This window comes from Palaemon carinicauda, chromosome 14, assembly GCF_036898095.1.
Source record: "Palaemon carinicauda isolate YSFRI2023 chromosome 14, ASM3689809v2, whole genome shotgun sequence".
NCBI classification, from domain to species: Eukaryota; Metazoa; Arthropoda; class Malacostraca; order Decapoda; family Palaemonidae; genus Palaemon; species Palaemon carinicauda.
Window position 1 is genome coordinate 123,822,357 of NC_090738.1, and position 20,070 is coordinate 123,842,426.

The 20,070-nt window shown below is 38.8% G+C and overlaps 1 protein-coding gene across 1 annotated transcript in view; it reads left to right on the forward strand.

Moving 5' to 3' along the window:
* LOC137652982 (zinc finger protein Xfin-like) overlaps positions 1-20,070 on the forward strand; it is a 67,958-nt gene that overhangs the window by 17,682 nt on the left and 30,206 nt on the right. Inside the window, exons 3-5 of the mRNA XM_068386373.1 lie at positions 1,430-3,216; positions 11,148-11,250; positions 12,377-12,502. Of these exons, the coding sequence (XP_068242474.1) occupies positions 1,430-3,216; positions 11,148-11,250; positions 12,377-12,502 (2,016 nt within the window). The remainder of the gene's footprint in view (positions 1-1,429; positions 3,217-11,147; positions 11,251-12,376; positions 12,503-20,070) is intronic.

The window sequence follows — 20,070 nt, forward strand, 5'->3', positions numbered from 1 at the left end:
GTGATCATATATTAAAGGACCCTCCCTTCCTCCCCAATAGAGGCCCAGTGGACCGAGTAGAAAATTGGTTCTGTGTTTACATGGAGTACTTGAGTACCTGCTCGACAGATGGCGCTGTTGATGTACACCCCCACCTGTATAGCGATCGCTGGCGTATTTTGTCCTTAGGTTTTTCTGTCGGGCAGCAGAGCTGACAGCTTATATGATCACCGGGTAAGTATATTCAAAAATTTATTTTATTAATAAAAATAACATTTTTTATCCTGTCCATTTTTATTATTGCACATATCAATGAGCATTTTCATCTCTACCTCATCCAATTTCTTTCCTTGTGCTCTCTTTGCCAGCCATATTTCTTTTCTATATAACTGGGTGAGAAAGCAAGAGAATTTTGTTCCAGAAGGGAATGTTAAGAATCTTAGTTTTGAAGGTTATTTGCTTGACAGAGGTCATAGAAGAATTTTTCTTGAAATTTTTAATATTCTGTGAAGCCATTTTGTCACCAAACAATGTTTTTCTTGAGTAATACAAGACTTATACAGTATTACAGTTGGTCTTTTACTGAGACCCTCCATAGAGATTCTTGCCTACAGAACTTTCCACAGTTTTTCAGATAGACATGGGCTTTGCATAAAATCTTCCATATGGAAAATAATAATTTGCTTCTTCTTTTGTGTGTGAGACTAACTTTTCCCAGATCCTGACATAGCTGGAGAATTTAATGCAAATGACAGTGATGTATTCTGGCCTGACAATGTATACATGTGCTTACTATCACTCTTAGCTTTTCAGCTTCTTTCAGGTGTTTGAACTGGCATGATGAGGATCATCTTGAATGCAATTTAGGTTCCGTATGATTGATGGGTGGTCTATGAACAAAGTATGAACTACTGTAGAGGAGTACTCAGTAGAGTATACTTCCGCCACAGCAGTTTATTTCTCGAGTAATTTGGTTGACCTTTTGCTCGACCTTGACCTGGGACTTTCAAAATTGAATTACTTCCACATCTGAACATAACGATTAAATCCTGAATATTTCACTACTCAATGAATAAAATTTTGACCAGGAAGTTGTTCACAAACAGACAAACATCGGGCGAAAATATAACTTCTCCAACTTCCTTGGCAGAGGTAAAAAGGTAATCCGTGACAAATTCCAAAAACATTTGGAAACCAAGTGCGTGTAAGCATATAAACAGCTAGTGAACCAGATTGACAGCTTAGACCTAACTCTTTTACCGCACATTTACTCTGGGAACAATTTCTGACACCGCTAAAGCAATGCTAGAAATAAATGGTTTGCTATGAGACAAATTCATTTTCGCAATTTTTATACAGTATTGAATATATTAGTTTTCTATTAATAATACCAAATAGTTTGAATGTATTAGGTTATGAAAATAATTCCTAATAAATTTTTTTGTTTCAGATATGGAGCACTATGTATGTGCTTTGTGTGACATTTCCTTTGAGGACGTATCCACTCTTTACCTCCACATGAAAATTCACATAAATTGCGTTGTTTCAGAAAGTAGCTATTTCAACATAACACCAAGAAGCTGTATATTGTCCAGAGGTAAAGACTCTGATGACAAGTACTATTGGTGTAACATATGCCGCAAGCGTTTTCGTACCTTTCACTTCTTCACACGTCATATGCAGGCTCACCGCGAAGGGAAAACTTTCCAGTGCAAGATATGTGCCAGGATTTTCACATCGAAAAGTATCCTGTATAATCACATCTGTCAACATGTCACTAAGATGTCTTGTAAGTGTACCAGTGGTCATCATGGCTCACAGGGAAAGGATGATCAGCCAAAAATATTTGAAAGTGCAGATGACTTACATTTATGCTTTATGTGTTACATGGGGTTTGATACAAAGAAACAATTGGGAAATCACTTGCGAAAGCACAGTGTGTATTTGCGTTGCTCCCTGACTAGTAGTTCTCGTGAAAGCCAGGTTGAGCACATTGAGCAAGTGGAAGACCATGCACATGTCCAATGTGAGATATGTTTTGAAATGTTTCATAACAAAGAAAAGAGAGATGACCACATGAAAATTCATTCCCACTCAAGCCCACAAAAGGTCATGAATGATCAGAGGAATGTTCCAATAACTTCGGCTTCAAATACTGTTAGATTTATGAATTATGGGGCAGATGATTTAGAGGAGATAATCTCAAAAAAATTAAAAGAGGAATTAGAAAAAACAAATGAAGAATTAGTGTCAGTCAGTGCTATTATGGTAGGCTCCAAAACTGTAGGCTCCTTATTATCAAAAGATTCCATTCCTGGTAAAAAGAGGAATTTCTTGCGTGATGCACTAAAAACTCTTGATGTGTCAAATGGGAGAGTAGGAGAGGGAAATAAAGAAAAACAAAACCATTTTACATGTAGAAATATAGTAAATACCAGTGGAGTCCCGGACATTGGTATTGAAATGGTTATAAGTAATGAAGAGTATTCAGAAACAGTTACAGATTCAGACAATAATCATAATTTAAAATATACTGGTGCAAAAAGCAGAAAATATGAATGCAGACTTTGTTTCAGTGTGTGGACAAATAAAAGATTTTTTTGGCAACATTTACTTGGGCATTCCGAGAACGTTCCCTATACCTGCAAAATTTGTGCAGAAATCTTTAATGAAAAGTCGTGGGAAATTCATGAAGAATCTACATGTAAATGTGCTGCATGTGGAAGATTAGTCAAAGGAAAAGCACAAAGTATACATCCTAAACTCTGCCGTATCGGTAACCCTTTCACATGTACCCTATGTGTCAAAAGATTTCCAACAACTGAAGTTTTCAGCGACCACATGAAAACTCATTCCAGAGAGACGTCGTTTGCGTGCAAATGTGGGAATGAGTTTTGTAACCATGAACCAGATCTACAAGAAGAAATGCAAAGGAAAGAAAACAAAGACCCAATTCCCATGTTGTCCCCAGCTGAAGAGGAGGATGACTTTTTGTCTGATACTCCTAGTGAAGAAATCATCTCCCAGATTTCCGATGAAGAAAGTACTAGTAATGTGAAAATGTCTTCAGTAAAAACTGAAAGTGGTTTTGATTTAATTACACTTGAGCCATTTGAAGATAGACAGTTTTTAAATGATAATACTGCTACAACAGATATAGAACAATGTAATTTTATTGTAATGACTGACGAGACAGATAGTTATATCCCAGATGAAAGTGCAATTGACCCCCTTGCCTAAACCCTTATTTTTATCTCGCTATAGTACATAAGTTACAATGGCTTTTGTAAATGTAAAGAATTCTGTTTTCTATATTTTTCATAATAAAATTTATCTATGAGTGTTGTTTAATTGTATCACGGATAGAGATATTAATATATTGCATAGGGTTGAAGACATAAAGAGATGATAGAGAGAGTATTTTGAACAACTATTGAATGCTGCAAATGAAGGAGAGGAGCTGGGAGAAGCACAAAGGGTAGTGGGGCCAATGATTTGGAGTTGTGGAATACAGATGTGAAGTGGACACAGAGTAAAATGAAAAAATGGGAGTGGGGAGGACATGGAAGGAACCTTTTAGTGGAGAGAAGATCGATGGGAAGGCAGAAAATTAGGTGATAAGATAAGGTAAAGGATGATATGGAAAGAAGAGGTTTGGTGGAAGAGGATGCCTTTGATGGAAGGCAAGCAACCCCTTAATGTAGAGATAACTGGAAAAAAGTGGATAAATTGTATTATAATGTGAATAATCCAAAAGATGTTAAACGGAGTTCAATGTTCATAAAGAAGTAAATTACTGTAAATATACATAGAGTAGTTGTTCTTCCTACTATCCTCTGTATGGCTGATGTCAGCATAGATAAGCTAATTCCTGTATCAGCCAAACTTGTCCTTGTATGAGGGAAATATGAACTTATAATTTTCAATATTTAACTTAGCCGGTGATTATATACTGTAGCTGCAACTCTGTTGCTCGACAGACAACTCTACGGAAAAAACTCGCCAGCGATCGCTACACAGGTTGCGGGTGTGCCCAACAGCGCCATCTGTCGACCAGATTCCCAGCTCTCAATGTAAACAAAGACTCAATTTTCTCTCTGTCGAGGTGTCGACAAGACGTACTTTACTCGCTGTTGCTAAACTGGAGTTTTTCACATCTATTTGGTGAAGTACTATATTCTAGTTTTGAGCTTTCGCTATGCAGGTGTTTTATCTTCATCTTAAATCTTGAACTCGTTTTGGATAGATTTAATTATGGTGACAAAGAGAGTATGGACTTTCTTTCACTTTTAAATGGCCGACCCTTCCCTTAGACGGAAGTGTGTTTAGGCTTTTAGTAATTATCTTATCACGTTATAGATTTTCCTCTATATATTTTATATCTCTCCGCCTTTATTAGGCCTCTTCGATTAACTTTCCATTTATTATAAACATATAAAAATAAATTTTAATGTTTTGTTTATTTGCGACCTTTCCTGAGAGTAGGCGGTCCTAACTTGGAAACCGAAGTTAATCAACGTTGAGCCCTTTATATCGTAATTAGCTTTTAAAGAGCTAAGGATTTAAAACTTTTTAAATGTAATATTTTATGAAAGAATTTCTTTGATAGTCTTCGTACTGTTTTCAAAGATGAACTAACGTTTAGTTTATTTATGCTACGCAGTTGTTGACGTTCAGGACGTTCAACATGCGCTCTATCGTTACGATAGAGAGAGAGTGTATCACGGTTTCACTTTGCAGTAAGAGTAAATCGATTCTGACGTTTTGTTCACTCTTTCTTAGCTTTAATGTTTTAAATTCTATTTTAAAGGAACTTTTTATTTGAAAAACCTTTCAGTTTTTTCCTTTAGTCAAATAACATGTTTTTTTTGACGAAATATAATTGGGCTCTTCTCTTAGGTGCGAAATCAAGAGAGAAAGAGAGAGAGAGATAGAGACGGAGGGAGAGAGAGGAGAGAAAACGTTCCGTCAAGCGGGTAACGTTGTTCTCGAGTTACTCTCGTCCCTAGTCGCTGTACGGGGAGGAAGGATAAAACGTTTTTAGTTTTTTATTCTCGTCCCCAGGCTATGTGCGGTGAGAGATTGAAAACGTAGTTTATATGAACTAGTGTTTAGTCTCTTTCCCAGCCACTGATTTTTTTATCTTAAAATATGTTTTCTGTTTTATGCATTATACGACTGATTTCGCAATTACTACCTTTTAATGAAGGGTAGAATTGCGTGTTTCAGGTAGAAATCAGTAAAAGTTTCGATTTCAGTGAAATAAGTGCAAAACAGAAAATCGAAGTGATAAAGTTATATGCGCAAAGTGTTACAGTGTTGCGTCCGAGGGTTCGTCTGTTCGTGCCTGTCGTTCACCTAGTCCGGGACCTCTTGCATGCTCCCAAGCCCAGGGGAGAAGTAATGTCAAACGACTTATGGGTTCGAGAGGCCTTGATCAACGAACAGACGTTTTCCCTCTATGGTATCGGGTGTATCTTACCAAGATCTCCCCTACCATAAGACGAGAGAGACGTTGTTTCTCCTCGTCATCCGAAGGCTTTTCGCATAAGAAACCTGTCACAAGGTTTCGAAGCCCTTAAGCGAAAGTCAGTCCTTTCAGGACAGGTCCAGCGTCCTGGTTACAACCATTAGGAAGCTCTGACCCTATGCAGTCATCGGATAACTGCTCGCCGCCTAACAAAAGCGTAACACAGACTCCGAGAGTCTTTTTTTGTTGGCAAAGTGTTGCGGTCACAGACGTTACCCTCGTCTCTTACCACAACCATTTCCGTTGATCCTTAATGGGTTGTATGGCAAGACATGCAGTATATGCTTGCCTCCCTTATGGAAGACTATTCTGCCGATTAGTCCGTTGAGTCTAGCCGTTTATCTCATCGATATCCTGGCTTTCAGCCAACCTAACGTTCCTTTGTGTTTACTGTTGACGTTGGCGTAGCTTAGTCACGTCAGTCAGGTTGTTTAGAACCACACTCGATGCGGTCTCGTGTGGTTTTTCAGCCGCATTTGGATGTTAGGCCACTTGCTGATGCTCCTGTTGACGTTCAAGACGTTCACTAACAATCGGAGTTGACTTGTTTTGACGCTGTGCGTCAACCTCCGCATTCTAGAGTTGTTTTGACTGCTCAGTCTAGGCAGTCAAAGCAGTCTCGAGTGGACGCTGTGCGTCCTCACGCACCTGTTGTGGTTGACAGTTCAGTTGTTGACAGTTCACAGACTGTCAAGCAGTTACATGACGTTGCGTTCTGGTCCGCTACTAATGCACCAGTGAGTGTGGACTCTGCTTGTAAAGCATTGCCACCACGGTAGGTCTCTCCCTTGCTTGAGACTCAGCTTTTATCGGACAAGGTTCCTGTAGATGAGGAAGTTGCTGTTCCCCCTCCTACTGATATTCCCTTGAGGACTCTGTCAGATGGAGAGGAGCCTAAAGCTGCTTAGCCCCCTATGGACTTTAATTAAATCATGATGATTTTTTTAAGGATCTTTGTCCGGATCTTTTTGTAACTGCTGCTCCTCGTTCGCCTAAACGTCAGAGCTTACACTAGGCCTAGCTACTTCAAAGCCGTTGTTTTTAAGCTAGTGCTCTCTCGCTCTCCTAGAGAGCTTTACGTTGGCTAGGCGACTGGTTTTTCACCAGGAGGAGTTTGGGGGATACAGCCTTTGCTTTCCCTTCTTTTAAACTGGTTTATAGAGCGAGAGTCTGATATGACACGAGAGAAGTTCTCGGCTTGGGAGTTCATGCCTCTGCCCAGATAGACTTCTCAATTCTCGTAGACTCTCCCTGGCGCCTGGCCAGGAGACGCTCCAAGTTTTTTACAGGTCAACTTCACAGCTGTTTTCGAGCCTTTGAAGTTTTGCTGTACAATTATGTCATGCATAACAAGGCTTTCAGGGATGGTAAGTGGTACCGACTCAGTCGCTAACCCCGTCTGTTGGCGCACCTGCTCCCGTAGACCCTAAATGGGCTTTGCTGCAAGACATGCAGTCCAAGCTTGCGTCCTTGATAGAGGACTTTAATGCGGAGAAGGTTGCTACCGAACCTTCTGGCCAACAACCTTCCAACCGGTCGGTTGTGCGCCCTGTTGACGCTGAGGTAACCTACTCGCGTCTGCCAGTTGAGGTGGTTCCTCCACCGATGCGACCCAGTGTGGGTTGCCAGCCGCACGTTGACGTTAAGCGACGCTCGGAGGTGGTTGTTGACATTCAGGACGTTCAACAACCAGCAGAGGTGACTTGTTTTGACGCAGTGCGTCAACCTCAGCAACCCGGTAGGGTGTTGACTGCACAACCCAGACGGTCTAGACAGTCTCGGGTTGACGCTGTGCTTCCTCGCGCACCCATGGTTGTTGACAGTTCACAGACTGTGCAGCAGTTCCATGATGTTGCGTCCGGCTCCGTCACGCATCCACCAGTGCGACCGGACTCAGCGAGCCAGACGTTGCCCACTCCGTTGCCGTTTCCTCATCAGTTTTCGGATGAGGAACCCTCTGATGAGGACGTTGCTGAACAACAAGACGATCAGCCCCCAGAATAGATCAAGCCCTGCTATCCATCCAGAAGATGCTGAAGAAGGAACGCTGCTCAGTCAGGCTGTGGATGAGTCTGGTAGGGACGCTGTCATCCGTGGAACAATTTGTGTCACTAGGAAGACTACACCTCCGTCCTCTTCTATACCATCTAGCTTTTCACTGGAAAAAGGACAAGACGCTAGAAGCGGTCTCGATCCCGGTTTCCGAAAAGATAAAGTCTTGTCTGACTTGGTGGAAGGACAATATCATCCTAAGAGAGGGTCTTCCCCTGGCTGTTCAGACTCCCAACCACGTTCTCTTCTCGGACGCATCGGACGTGGGCTGGGGCGCGACACTAGACGGTCGGGAATGCTCAGGACTGTGGAACTCGAGTCAGAGGAGCATGCATTTCAACTGCAAGGAGCTGTTGGCAGTACATCTGGCCTTGAAAAGCTTCAAGTCTCTCCTTCGAGGCAAAGTGGTGGAAGTTAACTCGGACATCACCACGGCCTTGGCGTACATCTCCAAACAAGGAGGTACCCACTCACTGACGTTGTACGAGATCGCAAGGGACCTGCTCATCTGGTCTAAAGATCAAGACGTCTCCCTAGTAACGAGGTTCATCCAAGGCGACTTCAACGTCATAGCAGATTGTCTCAGTCGGAAAGGGCAAGTAATTCCAACCGAATGGACCCTCCACAAGGATGTGTGCAAGAGACTTTGGGCCACTTGGGGTAAAACCATCCATAGATCTCTTTGCAACCTCGCTGACCAAGAGGCTTCCAATCTATTGCTCTCCAGTCCCGGACCCAGCAGCAATACATATACTGTAGATGCTTTCCTCCTAGATTGGTCACATCTGGATCTCTACACATTCCCACCGTTCAAGATTGTCAACAAGGTACTGCAGAAGTTCGCCTCTCACGAAGGGACAAGGTTGACGTTAGTTGCTTCCCTCTGGCCCGCGAGAGAACGGTTCACCGAGATACTTCAATGGTTAGTAGACGTTCCCAGTAGTCTTCCTCTAAGGGTAGACCTTCTACGTCAGCCACACGTAAAGAAGGTACTCCAAAGCCTCCACGCTCTTCGTCTGACTGCCTTCAGACTATCGAAAGACTCTCGAGAGCTAGAGGCTTTTCGAAGGAAACAGCCAGTGCGATTGCTAGAGCAAGGAGAGCGTCTTCCATTAGAGTCTACCAATCGAAGTGGGAAGTCTTCCGAGACTGGTGCAAGTCAGTTTCTGTATCCTCGACCAGTACCTCTGTAGCTCAAATAGCTGTTTTTCTCTTATACCTGAGAAAAGGACGATCCCTTTCAGCTCCCACTATCAAGGGCTACAGAAGCATGTTGGCATCGGTCTTCCGGCATAGAGGCTTAGATCTTTCCAAACATAAAGATCTGCAAGACCTCCTTAAATCTTTTGAGACCACCAAGGAGCGTCGTTTGGCTACCCCTGGATGGAATTTAGACGTGGTACTAAGATTCTTCATGTCAGACAGGTTGGAGCCGTTACAATCAGCCTCCCTGAAAGATCTCACTCTTAAGACTCTTTTCCTGGTATGCTTAGCCTCGGCTAAAAGAGTCAGTGAGATTCATGCCTTCAGCAAGAACATCGGATTTTCGTCAGAAAAAGCCACTTGTTCGCTACAACTTGGTTTTCTAGCCAAAAATGAGCTGCCTTCTCGGCCTTGGCCTAAATCTTTCGATATCCCCAGCTTATCGGAGATCGTAGGCAATGAACTAGAAAGAGTCTTATGCCCTGTTAGAGCTCTTAAGTTCTATATAAAGCGTACTAAACCTTTACAAGGCCAATCTGAAGCTTTATGGTGTTCAGTTAAGAAACCATCCTTGCCTATGTCAAAGAATGCTTGGTCAGACTATCAGATTGTTAATACGAGAAGCTCATTCACATCTGAGTGAGGAAGACCGAACTTTGCTTAAGGTGAAGACGCACGAAGTTAGAGCTGTAACAACTTCCGTGGCCTTTAAGCAAAATATATCTCTGCAAAGTATAATGGACGCAACCTATTGGAGAAGCAAGTCAGTGTTCGCGTCATTTTACTTGAAAGATGTCCAGTCTCTTTACAAGAACTGCTACACACTGGGACCATTCGTAGCAGCGAGTGCAGTAGTGGGTGAGGGCTCAACCACTACAATTCCCTAATTCCTTATCCTTTTAATCTGTCTCTTGAAATGTTGGTTTTTTTATGGGTTGTCCGGAAGGCTAAGAAGCCTTTCGCATCCTGGTTGTTTTGGCGGGTGGTCAAAGTCATTTCTTGAGAGCGCCTAGCTTAGGGGTTTGATGAGGTCCTGTTGTATGGGTTGCAACCCTTGATACTTCAGATCCTAGGGGTCGATCAGCATCCTAAGAGGATCGCGAGGCTCCGTAAGGAAGACGTACTTAAAAGGCAGAGTAATTGTTCAAGTCGACTTCCTTACCAGGTACCTATTTATTTTGTTTTTGTTATTTTGATAACTTCTAAAATGAAATAAAAAACTCTTAGCTCATAAAAGTGTAAACATATATTACTGGTCTCTACCCACCATCCTGGGTGTGAATCAGCTATATAATCACCGGCTAAGTTAAATATTGAAAAATGTTATTTTGATTATAAAATAAATTTTTGAATATACTTACCGGTGATTATAAATTAAATGACCCTCCCTTCCTCCCCAATAGAGACGCAGTGGGACGAGGAGAAAATTGAGTCTTTGTTTACATTGAGAGCTGGGTATCTGGTCGACAGATGGCGCTGTTGGGCACACCCGCAACCTGTGTAGCGATCGCTGGCGAGTTTTTTCCGTAGAGTTGTCTGTCGAGCAACAGAGTTGCAGCTATATAATCACCGGGTAAGTATATTCAAAAATTTATTTTATAATCAAAATAACATCTTCATAGTGTTGTCAGCTTATCTCCCCAGTTGCTCACTGGTGCTGAATTTCCCTCTTGACCAACTCTGGGTTACATTGCCCAACCATAAATAAAACCGGCAAATTCTCATGCCTAGAATCAGTAATGTTTGGCCAAAATTACAGTATGTGTGGCTGTACAGTGTGGAATGTTAATCTTATAAAAATTGACCAGAAACCAAATTTTTTCATGTACACTAAATGTGTCATCAATGGCAGTAATGAGTAGCTTAAATCATGTGGGAAATTTTACAGACCAGTCAGCACTTTTAGTGAAATAAAGAGGGATACAGTATTTGGAAAGTTTGGCTAATAGTAAGCTGAAATCCAAGTAACGGTATTATATCCACATAAAGTATTTAGTATAGATTATGGTTAGAATTTTTAAGAGATTTTCTTATACTTGATAAGAATAAAAATGTAACTGGTACATACATACATATACCATGGCACTTCCCCCAATTTTGGGGGGTAGCCGACATCAACAAAGAAACAAAAACAAAAAGGGGACCTCTACTCTCTACGTTCCTCCCAGCCTGTGGCCGCGGGGGCATAAAAACAAGAATAGTGCCAACGTTATCCCTGCGTGTCGTAAGAGGCGACTAACAGGGAGTAGGGACGGGACGAGGGGGCTAGGAACCTCCTCTCCTGTATCTACATCCTGTGAGACATCGACAAAGAGATGTAACTGGTATCAAGCATTAATACTTAAATTTCTTTTGTTTAAGTTTGTGGCTTTAATTGTTCAAGGTTTGCTACTTATTGATATTGATAAAATCCAGTAACAATAGATGTTCTTTTAAACTTGAATATATTGTCAATAAAGGTCAGAATATAACTAGTGACTATAAAGGTCAGTAGAATATTTTTTTTTCTTAAATTCTTCAAATTGATTGTTTTCAAAACAAAACATCGATTTCACAAAACACTGCTGTCACTGAAGAAAAAGTTTTAATTTAAATTCAGTTTCACAGAGCTTCTTAGCATCCCACAAAATAAAATAAACGCACCTAATTATTCATCTCTCAGGTGACTTAAATGAATAAAGATTATTTTTGGGTGAACACAATTCACTTTGATTTTAATTTAGGCCAATGCTCTACAGCTTTGAGAGAAAGAGAGTATCTTTCTGAACTCCTAACACTCAAAAAACATTATCACTATATTGCTTATCATTATTACTACTAGCCAAGCCACAACGGGGAAAAATAGTCAAGTGAGAACAGGAAATACTGTATAGTAAATAAACTACAAGAGATGTAATTCTAAGATCAGTAACATCAAAATAGATTTGTGGTATAAACTATGAAGAGACACTTATGTCAGCCTGTTCAACATCAAAACATACACTGCAAGTTTGAACTTTTGAAGTTACACCGATTTAACTGCCTGATTAGGAAGATCTTTCACAATCCGGTCATAACTGGAATAAAGCTAGAATAGTGTGCAGTATTGAGCCTTATGATAAAGAAGACATGACTGTTAGAATTAACTGCATACTTAATATTATGTGCAGGATGGTACTGGTGTGGCTGAGAAGATCTGAATGCAAAGGAGGGTCTGAATTATGAGAAATCTTATGCAACATGTATAAAGGACTAACGGAATGAGGGTCTGTGCCATATATTAATATTTTGACCAGGAATAAGAAATTTAATATACTGCAAGTTCTTGTCCAACATTAGGATGAGATTCAGCAGCTGAAGACCAAATAGGAGAACAATCCTTGAAACAAGGCAGAATGGAAGAATTAAAACACTTGGAATAGATTGATCACTAAAAAATTTCAAGACTTTCTCAATAAGCTAATTCTCAAAAGAGAATTACTATCAAGAATCCTATATAAAATTTCAAAGGTGCTGTATATAGAGTTGAATAAACATGATCAATGCTGAGATCTGGGTGTTCAGGAGCCACTGTCCTAAACTTTATGCCCCATAATTTGCACCATGAACTAATTTTAGCTTGATCTCTATTAGAGGATTCAATAATGCCAGATCTATATTTGGTAGATGGAGTTGTTGTAAGGAGAGTAACATCATCTGCATATCCAACAAGTTTCTTTTCCATGCCAGACCACATAAGTTGGGCATATAATATGAAAAGTAATGGGCCAAGAACACTACCCTGAGGGTCATCAGATATCACATACTTACACTAACTAAGGTGCCCATCAAAAACAACTTTTTGCAATTTATTACTCAAAAATTTAATAATGAAGCTAAGAAAAGACCTCCTACTCCCAACTGTTTGTGTTTGAAAACAAGGGCCTCATGATTAACATGGTCAAAGCCAGCACCAAAATCAAGGCCAATCATACGAACTTCATGACCACAATCAAGGAATTTCTGTGAAGCACTAGAAATCGTTAGAAGGGTATCACATGAAATCAAGGCCTTTTATGAAAGCCAAATTGTAAACTAGGGTTACAGATGATTACCTTCAGCATACAGTATCTATTTTGACGTTTTGCCAAAAAAAAAAAAAAACAAAAAAAAAACGAAGTTTTTTAAATGAGATGGGAGTCATGATAATTGAGCAGTAATCACCTGGACTAGAGCTATCACATTTAATGGAGTAACATTACCAATTCTCCAACAAGTGTAAAGAGTAAAAAGAACCTCTTCTTGCTAACTTGTGGAAAATAACAGACAACTTTGAAGTTAAGATATCGGCAATCTTTACAAAAGACGAAGGAAAATGCTATTTGGGTCTACCCCTCCATAAGCATTGAGGTCCATCAAGAGTGTTTTAATTTCACAGAACCGTAAACATAAACTACAGAAAACAGGAATAAGTCAGATATAGTTTTGTATTACTTGCCTTAATGGCAAACATATCAGCCAAAAGGATTGCCTTTTCCTTTGGACAGTGAGTGACAGAGCCATCTGGTTTAAGTAAAAGAGGAACTATCAAGTCTACATCAAAGAGTGCAGATTTAAGGGTAGCCCACCACTTAAAATAAAGACATCCTATATAAACTATAAAAACTTTAACAAAACAAGAAGATAAATTAGATAGAATAGTATGCCCTAGTGTACCCACAAGCAAGAGAACTCTAACCCAAGACAATGGAAGACCACGGTACAGAGGCTACGGCACTAGCCAAGGCAAAAGAACAATGGTTTGATTTTGGAGTGTCATTCTCCTAGAAGAGCTGCTTATCATAGCTACAGTCCCTTCTACCCTTACTAAGAGGAAAGTGGCCACTGAACTATTACAGTGCAGTAACCGATTGGGTGAAGAAGAATTATTTGGTAATCACAATGTTGTCAGGGGTATGAGGACAAAGGAGAATGTGTAAAGAATAGGTCAGACTTCGGTGTGTGTGTGTGTGGGGGGGGGGGCAAAGGGAAAATGAACTGTAACCAGGGAGAAGGATCCAATGTATTATTATTATTATTATTATTATTATTATTACTTCCTAAGCTACAACCCTAGTTGGAAAAGCACGATGCTATAAGCCCAGGGGCCCCAACACGGAAAATAGCTCAGTGAGGAAAGGAAACAAGGAAAAATAAAATATTTTCAGAACAGTAACATCATCTAAATAAACATTTCCTATATAAACTATAAAAACTTTAACAACACAAGAGAAAGAGAAACCAGACAGAATAGTGTGCCCGAGTGTACCCTCAAGCAAGAGAACTCTAACCCAAGACAGTGGAAGACCATGGTACAGAGGCTATGGCACTATCCAAGACTAGAGAACAATGGTTTAATTTTGGAGTGTCCTTCTAGAAGAGCTGCTTACCATAGCTAAAGTCTCTTCTACTTTTACCAAGAGGAAAGTAGCCAGTGAACAATTGGAGTACAGTAGTTAACCACTTAGGTGAAGAAGAATTGTTTGGTAATCAGTGCTGTCATGTGTATGAGGACAGAGGAGAATCTGTAAAGAATATGCCAGACTATTCAGTGTATGTGTAGGCAAAGTGAAAATGAACACTAACCAGAGAGAAAGGATCCAATGTAGTACTGGTTGGCCAGTCAAAGGACCCCATGGCTCTCTAGCGGTAGTATCTCAATGGGTGGCTGGTTCCCTGGCCAACCTACTACCTTACCAAGAGAAAAATGGCCATTGAACAATTACAGTGCAGAAGATAACCTGTTGAGCAAGAACGAATTGTTTGGTAATCTCAGTGTTGTCAGATGGATGAGGACAGAGGAGAATGTGAAAAGAATAGGCGAGACTATTTGGTGTATGAGTGGGGAAAATGAGCCGTAACCAGAGAGGGGTCCAATGTATTACTGTCTAGCCAGTCAAAGTATCGAATAACTCTCTGTGGTTGATGCCCTGGCCAACCTACTACTACCTACAACAACGGAAAAAGGGACGAGAGGGAAGCCTTACTGGAAAGTTAATTCTAAGGAACATTCTACTAAAATACACAGAAACAAGGGGAATATCAGCTTTTCAGGGTATATTGAAAGAACTTTATCCGCAGTGTGGAGTTATGTGCTTCCTCATAGATGTATCTTCATTCGTAATGAAAAGGGTGACACGCCTTAGCAGATCAATGTATGTATCTTCACCCATCTTCAAATAATTAAGCTAGTCATCTGGCTATAATTTCAAATCAACAAGTAAGTTGGTGTGTTAAAGTTGATCTCTTTTTAGCAACTAGTCCTTCATCTCCTTTTATCTTTTTATTTCCTTCCAAGCCAATGGTTGAAAGGCATAACAGAAGCAATGATAACTTGCTTCACAAACAACGGGAGTCACAGTGAGGTTTGTTTAAATTGTTGTACACGTACAGCAAGAATGCTGCAAGATTGGTTTGACTGTCTGACACTCCTTCGAACCGTTTAACAAGCAGGTTGGACCACCGGGTTCAACGAACCGTTAGACTGTCTGACAACTATTCGAAAAGTTTGACAAGCAGGTTCGACAAACCGTTCGATTGTGTAAACTCGCCTTAACCTAGTAACTTTTACTTCGTAACGTAACTACAGGGTGTGTATATATATATATATATATATATATATATATATATATATATATATATATATATATATATATATATATATATATATATATATATATAGAGAGAGAGAGAGAGAGAGAGAGAGAGAGAGAGAGAGAGAGAGAGAGAGAGAGAGAGAGAGAGAGAGAGAGAGAGAGAGAGTTAGTTAAATTAATAGATATGTGCGAGTTTGTATGTATCAAAGTATCTAACTGTTCCAACCATCATTCAGATTGACTCTATAGAACAAGCTGTTTACTTGTAATACCAATATTAACATTTCTTCATGTTAAATTTAACTCAACCATACAGTAGCTTCACATTTTTTATATATTAATAATGTTAATTCATATACTGTATACAGTATGTATGTTATCTAAATTTCAAGATGGAAACCAAAATAAAGTTTCGGTCACATTTATTTCGTATCGCATCTCTAATGTGACAAGCAAAGATAGTTGATGGACGATCGGAAATATCCTCTGTAAAAATACGTGCGCACCCAGTGCCTGATCAACGCCACCTATTGAAAACGTACCTAACTAATTTTCTAACTAATCGCACGCTACCTGATTAAGTATTTCGATAACTAGCCACTCATTCATCTTGCAATTTCCCATATATCTGTATTGAATCCCAGTGTTGAGGTGGAGTGAGGACGTGCTGAAGAAGTGCTCTGTTGAAATTTAACAACAATAGTGGCAAGTTAAAAGTGAAAATCGTTAAGTTAATAATTTCCGACATCATTAAGTTATATAAACTGGAATCAGCGTCATTGGAATACTAAGTAGTGCAAAATTACATATTAATAGTTGATTACAACTAGGACACAGGTAAGAGTTACCAATTATGGTGTTCCTGACCCATTTGGACTTAGATATAGTGTAAACTACGAAAATGTTAGGAGCCATTAAGAAAATTAGAAGGAAACCTCATGAAAAGACTGAAACAGGAAAATCAGTTGAAGATGAAACAAATGAATTTCTACAGATAATGAAGAATACACCAGTATATGATAGTGACAACATGGAGGAAGGTGCCTGTGGAAGAAATGATGAATCAGCGAATGGATCGTTGGCCACCGTGGAATCTGATGACACTGAACTATGTGAGCACTGCAAGACTGTCGTTGCCAATGAGGGAATTTGTTGTAATAGATGTCAAAAATGGTATCATATTGAAAACGAATGTTCTGGATTAATAGAAAATTTATCACAAGCTGGCAGAAGACTATTGTGTAACGAACATATTTATTACATATGTAGAAATTGCACTGATAAGTTCAATGAGGATGCAGCAAACATACAAAGAAAAGTATTGGATGAAGAAGTCGTAATGTCCCATCATTTGGTTCAGGTCTTGATGAATAAAATAGAAGAAATGAAGGATAGCATGACAGAAATGAGAAATAAATTGCAAGAAACAAGAGATGAGATGCATGAATTAAGAAATGAAATGAAAGAATTAAAAAATGAAAAGAAAAGGAATGAAGATGACATAGATAGGAAGCATCTAACTGGCACATATGCTGAAAAGCTGAAATCAAAGAAAACATTGATTGTAAAATCAACTGATGAGGTGTCAGCAGTTAATAATAAGAAAACAATTATGACCAAATTAAAAGCCCAAGTTGAAAGTACTGCTGAAACAAAAGATGGCCACCTGATCATAAAATTTGCAGATAAACAGAACCTGGAGCAGGCAAAATCAGAATTGGAACAAGGTAATGTAAACAAGATTACTGTTACTGAAAAAGGAAAACTTAAACCGAAGATAAAACTTACTAATGTACCAGAAGATGATGATGATATTATTCAAAGTCTGAAGCTTAAGAACCAGTGGCTAAATAGACACATTGTAGAAAACGATGATCTGACTATCATAATGCAAGAAAATTAAAGAATGGATAAACATAAACACTATATTATAAAATGTACACCTAAGATACGTAAAGCAATCTATGAAAATGGAGATAAACTTAGTACCACATATAGAATATGTGGTGCTACTATAGCGTGAGGTCTACCGCCATATGTCGCCTACCCAGGTGGAGGGTGAGGTCTACCGCGTGACCAGCGTCCCAGAGGACTGCACCTAACCATCGAATATGTGAACTGCCCAAATCCATCAAAAACGTGACCTGTCCATAGAAAAGGAAGCAAATGGAACTCCTAAATCAGTCTTTCCCTCGGCCTAAAAGAGATATCAATTGAGCGATCGTGGTTGGACGCTAAAACGATAATTCTGAAGAGAATGCGAGGTGTTGGTCGTCAGCTGTTCCAGTCTCATCTTGATAATTTTTGCTGGAAGGTGATGAGAAAAAAATCCAATGATCTATTTGTGTCATTCTTAGAAGATGTACGAAGTGTATATCGCTAGATTAACCTGTTTGATGTACGAAGAGTGTATCGCTAGACTAAATGTATGGAAATATATGATACCATGTCTGATGTACGAAGAGTGTATCGCTAGAATAAATGTATGGAAATATATGATAACATGTTTGATGTACGAAGAGTGCATCGCTAGAATAAATGTATGGAAATATATAACATGTTTATTTTTACCTTTATTCCTTTTTTTAATGTTATCAGAAATCCAATTATCTATGTAAGTCATTTCTAAGATATGTTTAAATTAACTGTTTATTGCTTAAACAAATGTATGAAATGTGTTTTATCTATGAGGGACGAATAACTCATCAGTAGACCTCACGCTATAGTGCTAACGGGAGGTAGATCTCACGCTATAGTGTGGTAGACCTCACGCTATAGTAGCACCGAATATGTAATGTTTACGATCATTACATGCCCTACCAGTGTTACAAATGCCAGGAATTTGGGCATAGTGCAGCAAATTGCAAGAATAAACAGTCGTGTCCCAAGTGCGCGAGAGAACATAAAGCAGGTCATTGCAATGTTGTTGAAGTTAAATGCATAAATTGTGTGAGAAAGAACTATGATGACACAGAACATAAATCCTATGACAAAGTAAACTGTGAAGTTTATAAGCAAGAAATAATAAGAGCCAGAAACAATACTGACCATGGCTTCGATTAAGAAAATATTATGTAATCTAATAAATATACAATCCATTGGCAACAAAACTCATATCATTAAGGAAGTCGTAAGTGATCAAGATGTGGATATTTGCTTATTAACTGAAACTTGGTTGAGTGGTAATGTGAGTGACAGATCGAAAATAAATGAAATAACACCTAAATCTTATAACTTTTATCATGAACCAAGAGAAAACAAAAGAGGTGGTGGCATTGGAATCTTAATAAAGAAATCATACAAAGTTACAGTAAGAAATCATCTCATAGTTAATTCATTTGAATATATGAATATTAAAATTTTATCTCGAAATGTAAATCTACAAATAGTTATACTCTATAGACCACCGTGCAAAAGCAAAAGAATGTTTCTAGATAAATTTAATAACTTACTAGATACATTGAATGACAATCGAAATATAGTTATATGTGGTGATTTCAACCTACATCTTGATAACAGAGTAGACCCATATGTCAATGAATTTAGAGAATTGATTGACAACCACGACCTTGAAAACATAGTGTCTGAACCAACAGCTCAGTCTAATCATATACTAGATCTAGTTATAGTAAACAAAAACAACAACATCATACTAAATATGGAGATTGAACCTGACTGCTCTATATCCCCAATGCATAAGTTGATGTCTTTTGAAATAGACGTTAGGAAAAATAATGCAATACAGAAGGAAATCACATACAGAATTAAGACTAACTTTGATCCAAAAGAGTTCATTGAACAAAGCCTAGAGGATATAAAAGGGATAACACCAGTCTGTAACTGTGAAGAGAATCACACCCTTGTAGAGGGACAATCCTGTATAAACTGCATTACTGATAGAAGTAAGACTATACTTGCAACTAATTATAATAATAGGTGCCCGGAAATAACAAAAATAATCACAATTAAAGAAAAATCGAACTGGTTTGATAATGAATTACACGAAGAGAAAAAAAGGAAAAAGAAAAATGGAGGATAAATGGAAAAGAAATAAAAATAATGAAAACTGGCAACATTACAAAGCAGCTAGAAATCGCTACAATTACCTTATCTTAGTTAAAAAAAAAAGGCCTATTATAAAAAAGTGTGCAATGAAAATGACCCAAGGAAAATACATAAGAACCTAAAGAAACTATTAGGTCTAAAGACAGAAATAATGTTGCCCGATATAACTAATGATCCTAAATGCCTAGCAAATGGTTTTATTAAATATTTTGAGGAAAAAAATAAATCAAATCTGCTCCAGTTTTCACAACATCAGCACAACAGAGCAAAGGAATACATCAGCAACAGGTGTAAATAAGCTAAGGGTATTCAAAGAGTTAAGTCAGAGTGATTATATGAGAATAATAAAGAAAGTAAAAAAAACCTACTGCGGGAATGATCCATTTCCAATTAATGATGTAAAAGATGCAGAAAATTTCACCAGACTACAAGAGACCTACCGAAACATGGTAAATATGAGTCTAACACAGGCAGTTTTCCCTGATTGTGAAAAAGTTGCGTGTATCAAGCCTGTGTATAAAGGAAAAGGTGATGCAGACAATTTAAGTTCATATAGACCAATATCAAATCTGTCATATTTTTCGAAAATTATTGAAACTGCTGTACACGAACAAACCTGGAAATATCTGAAAAAATCTAATGTCATAC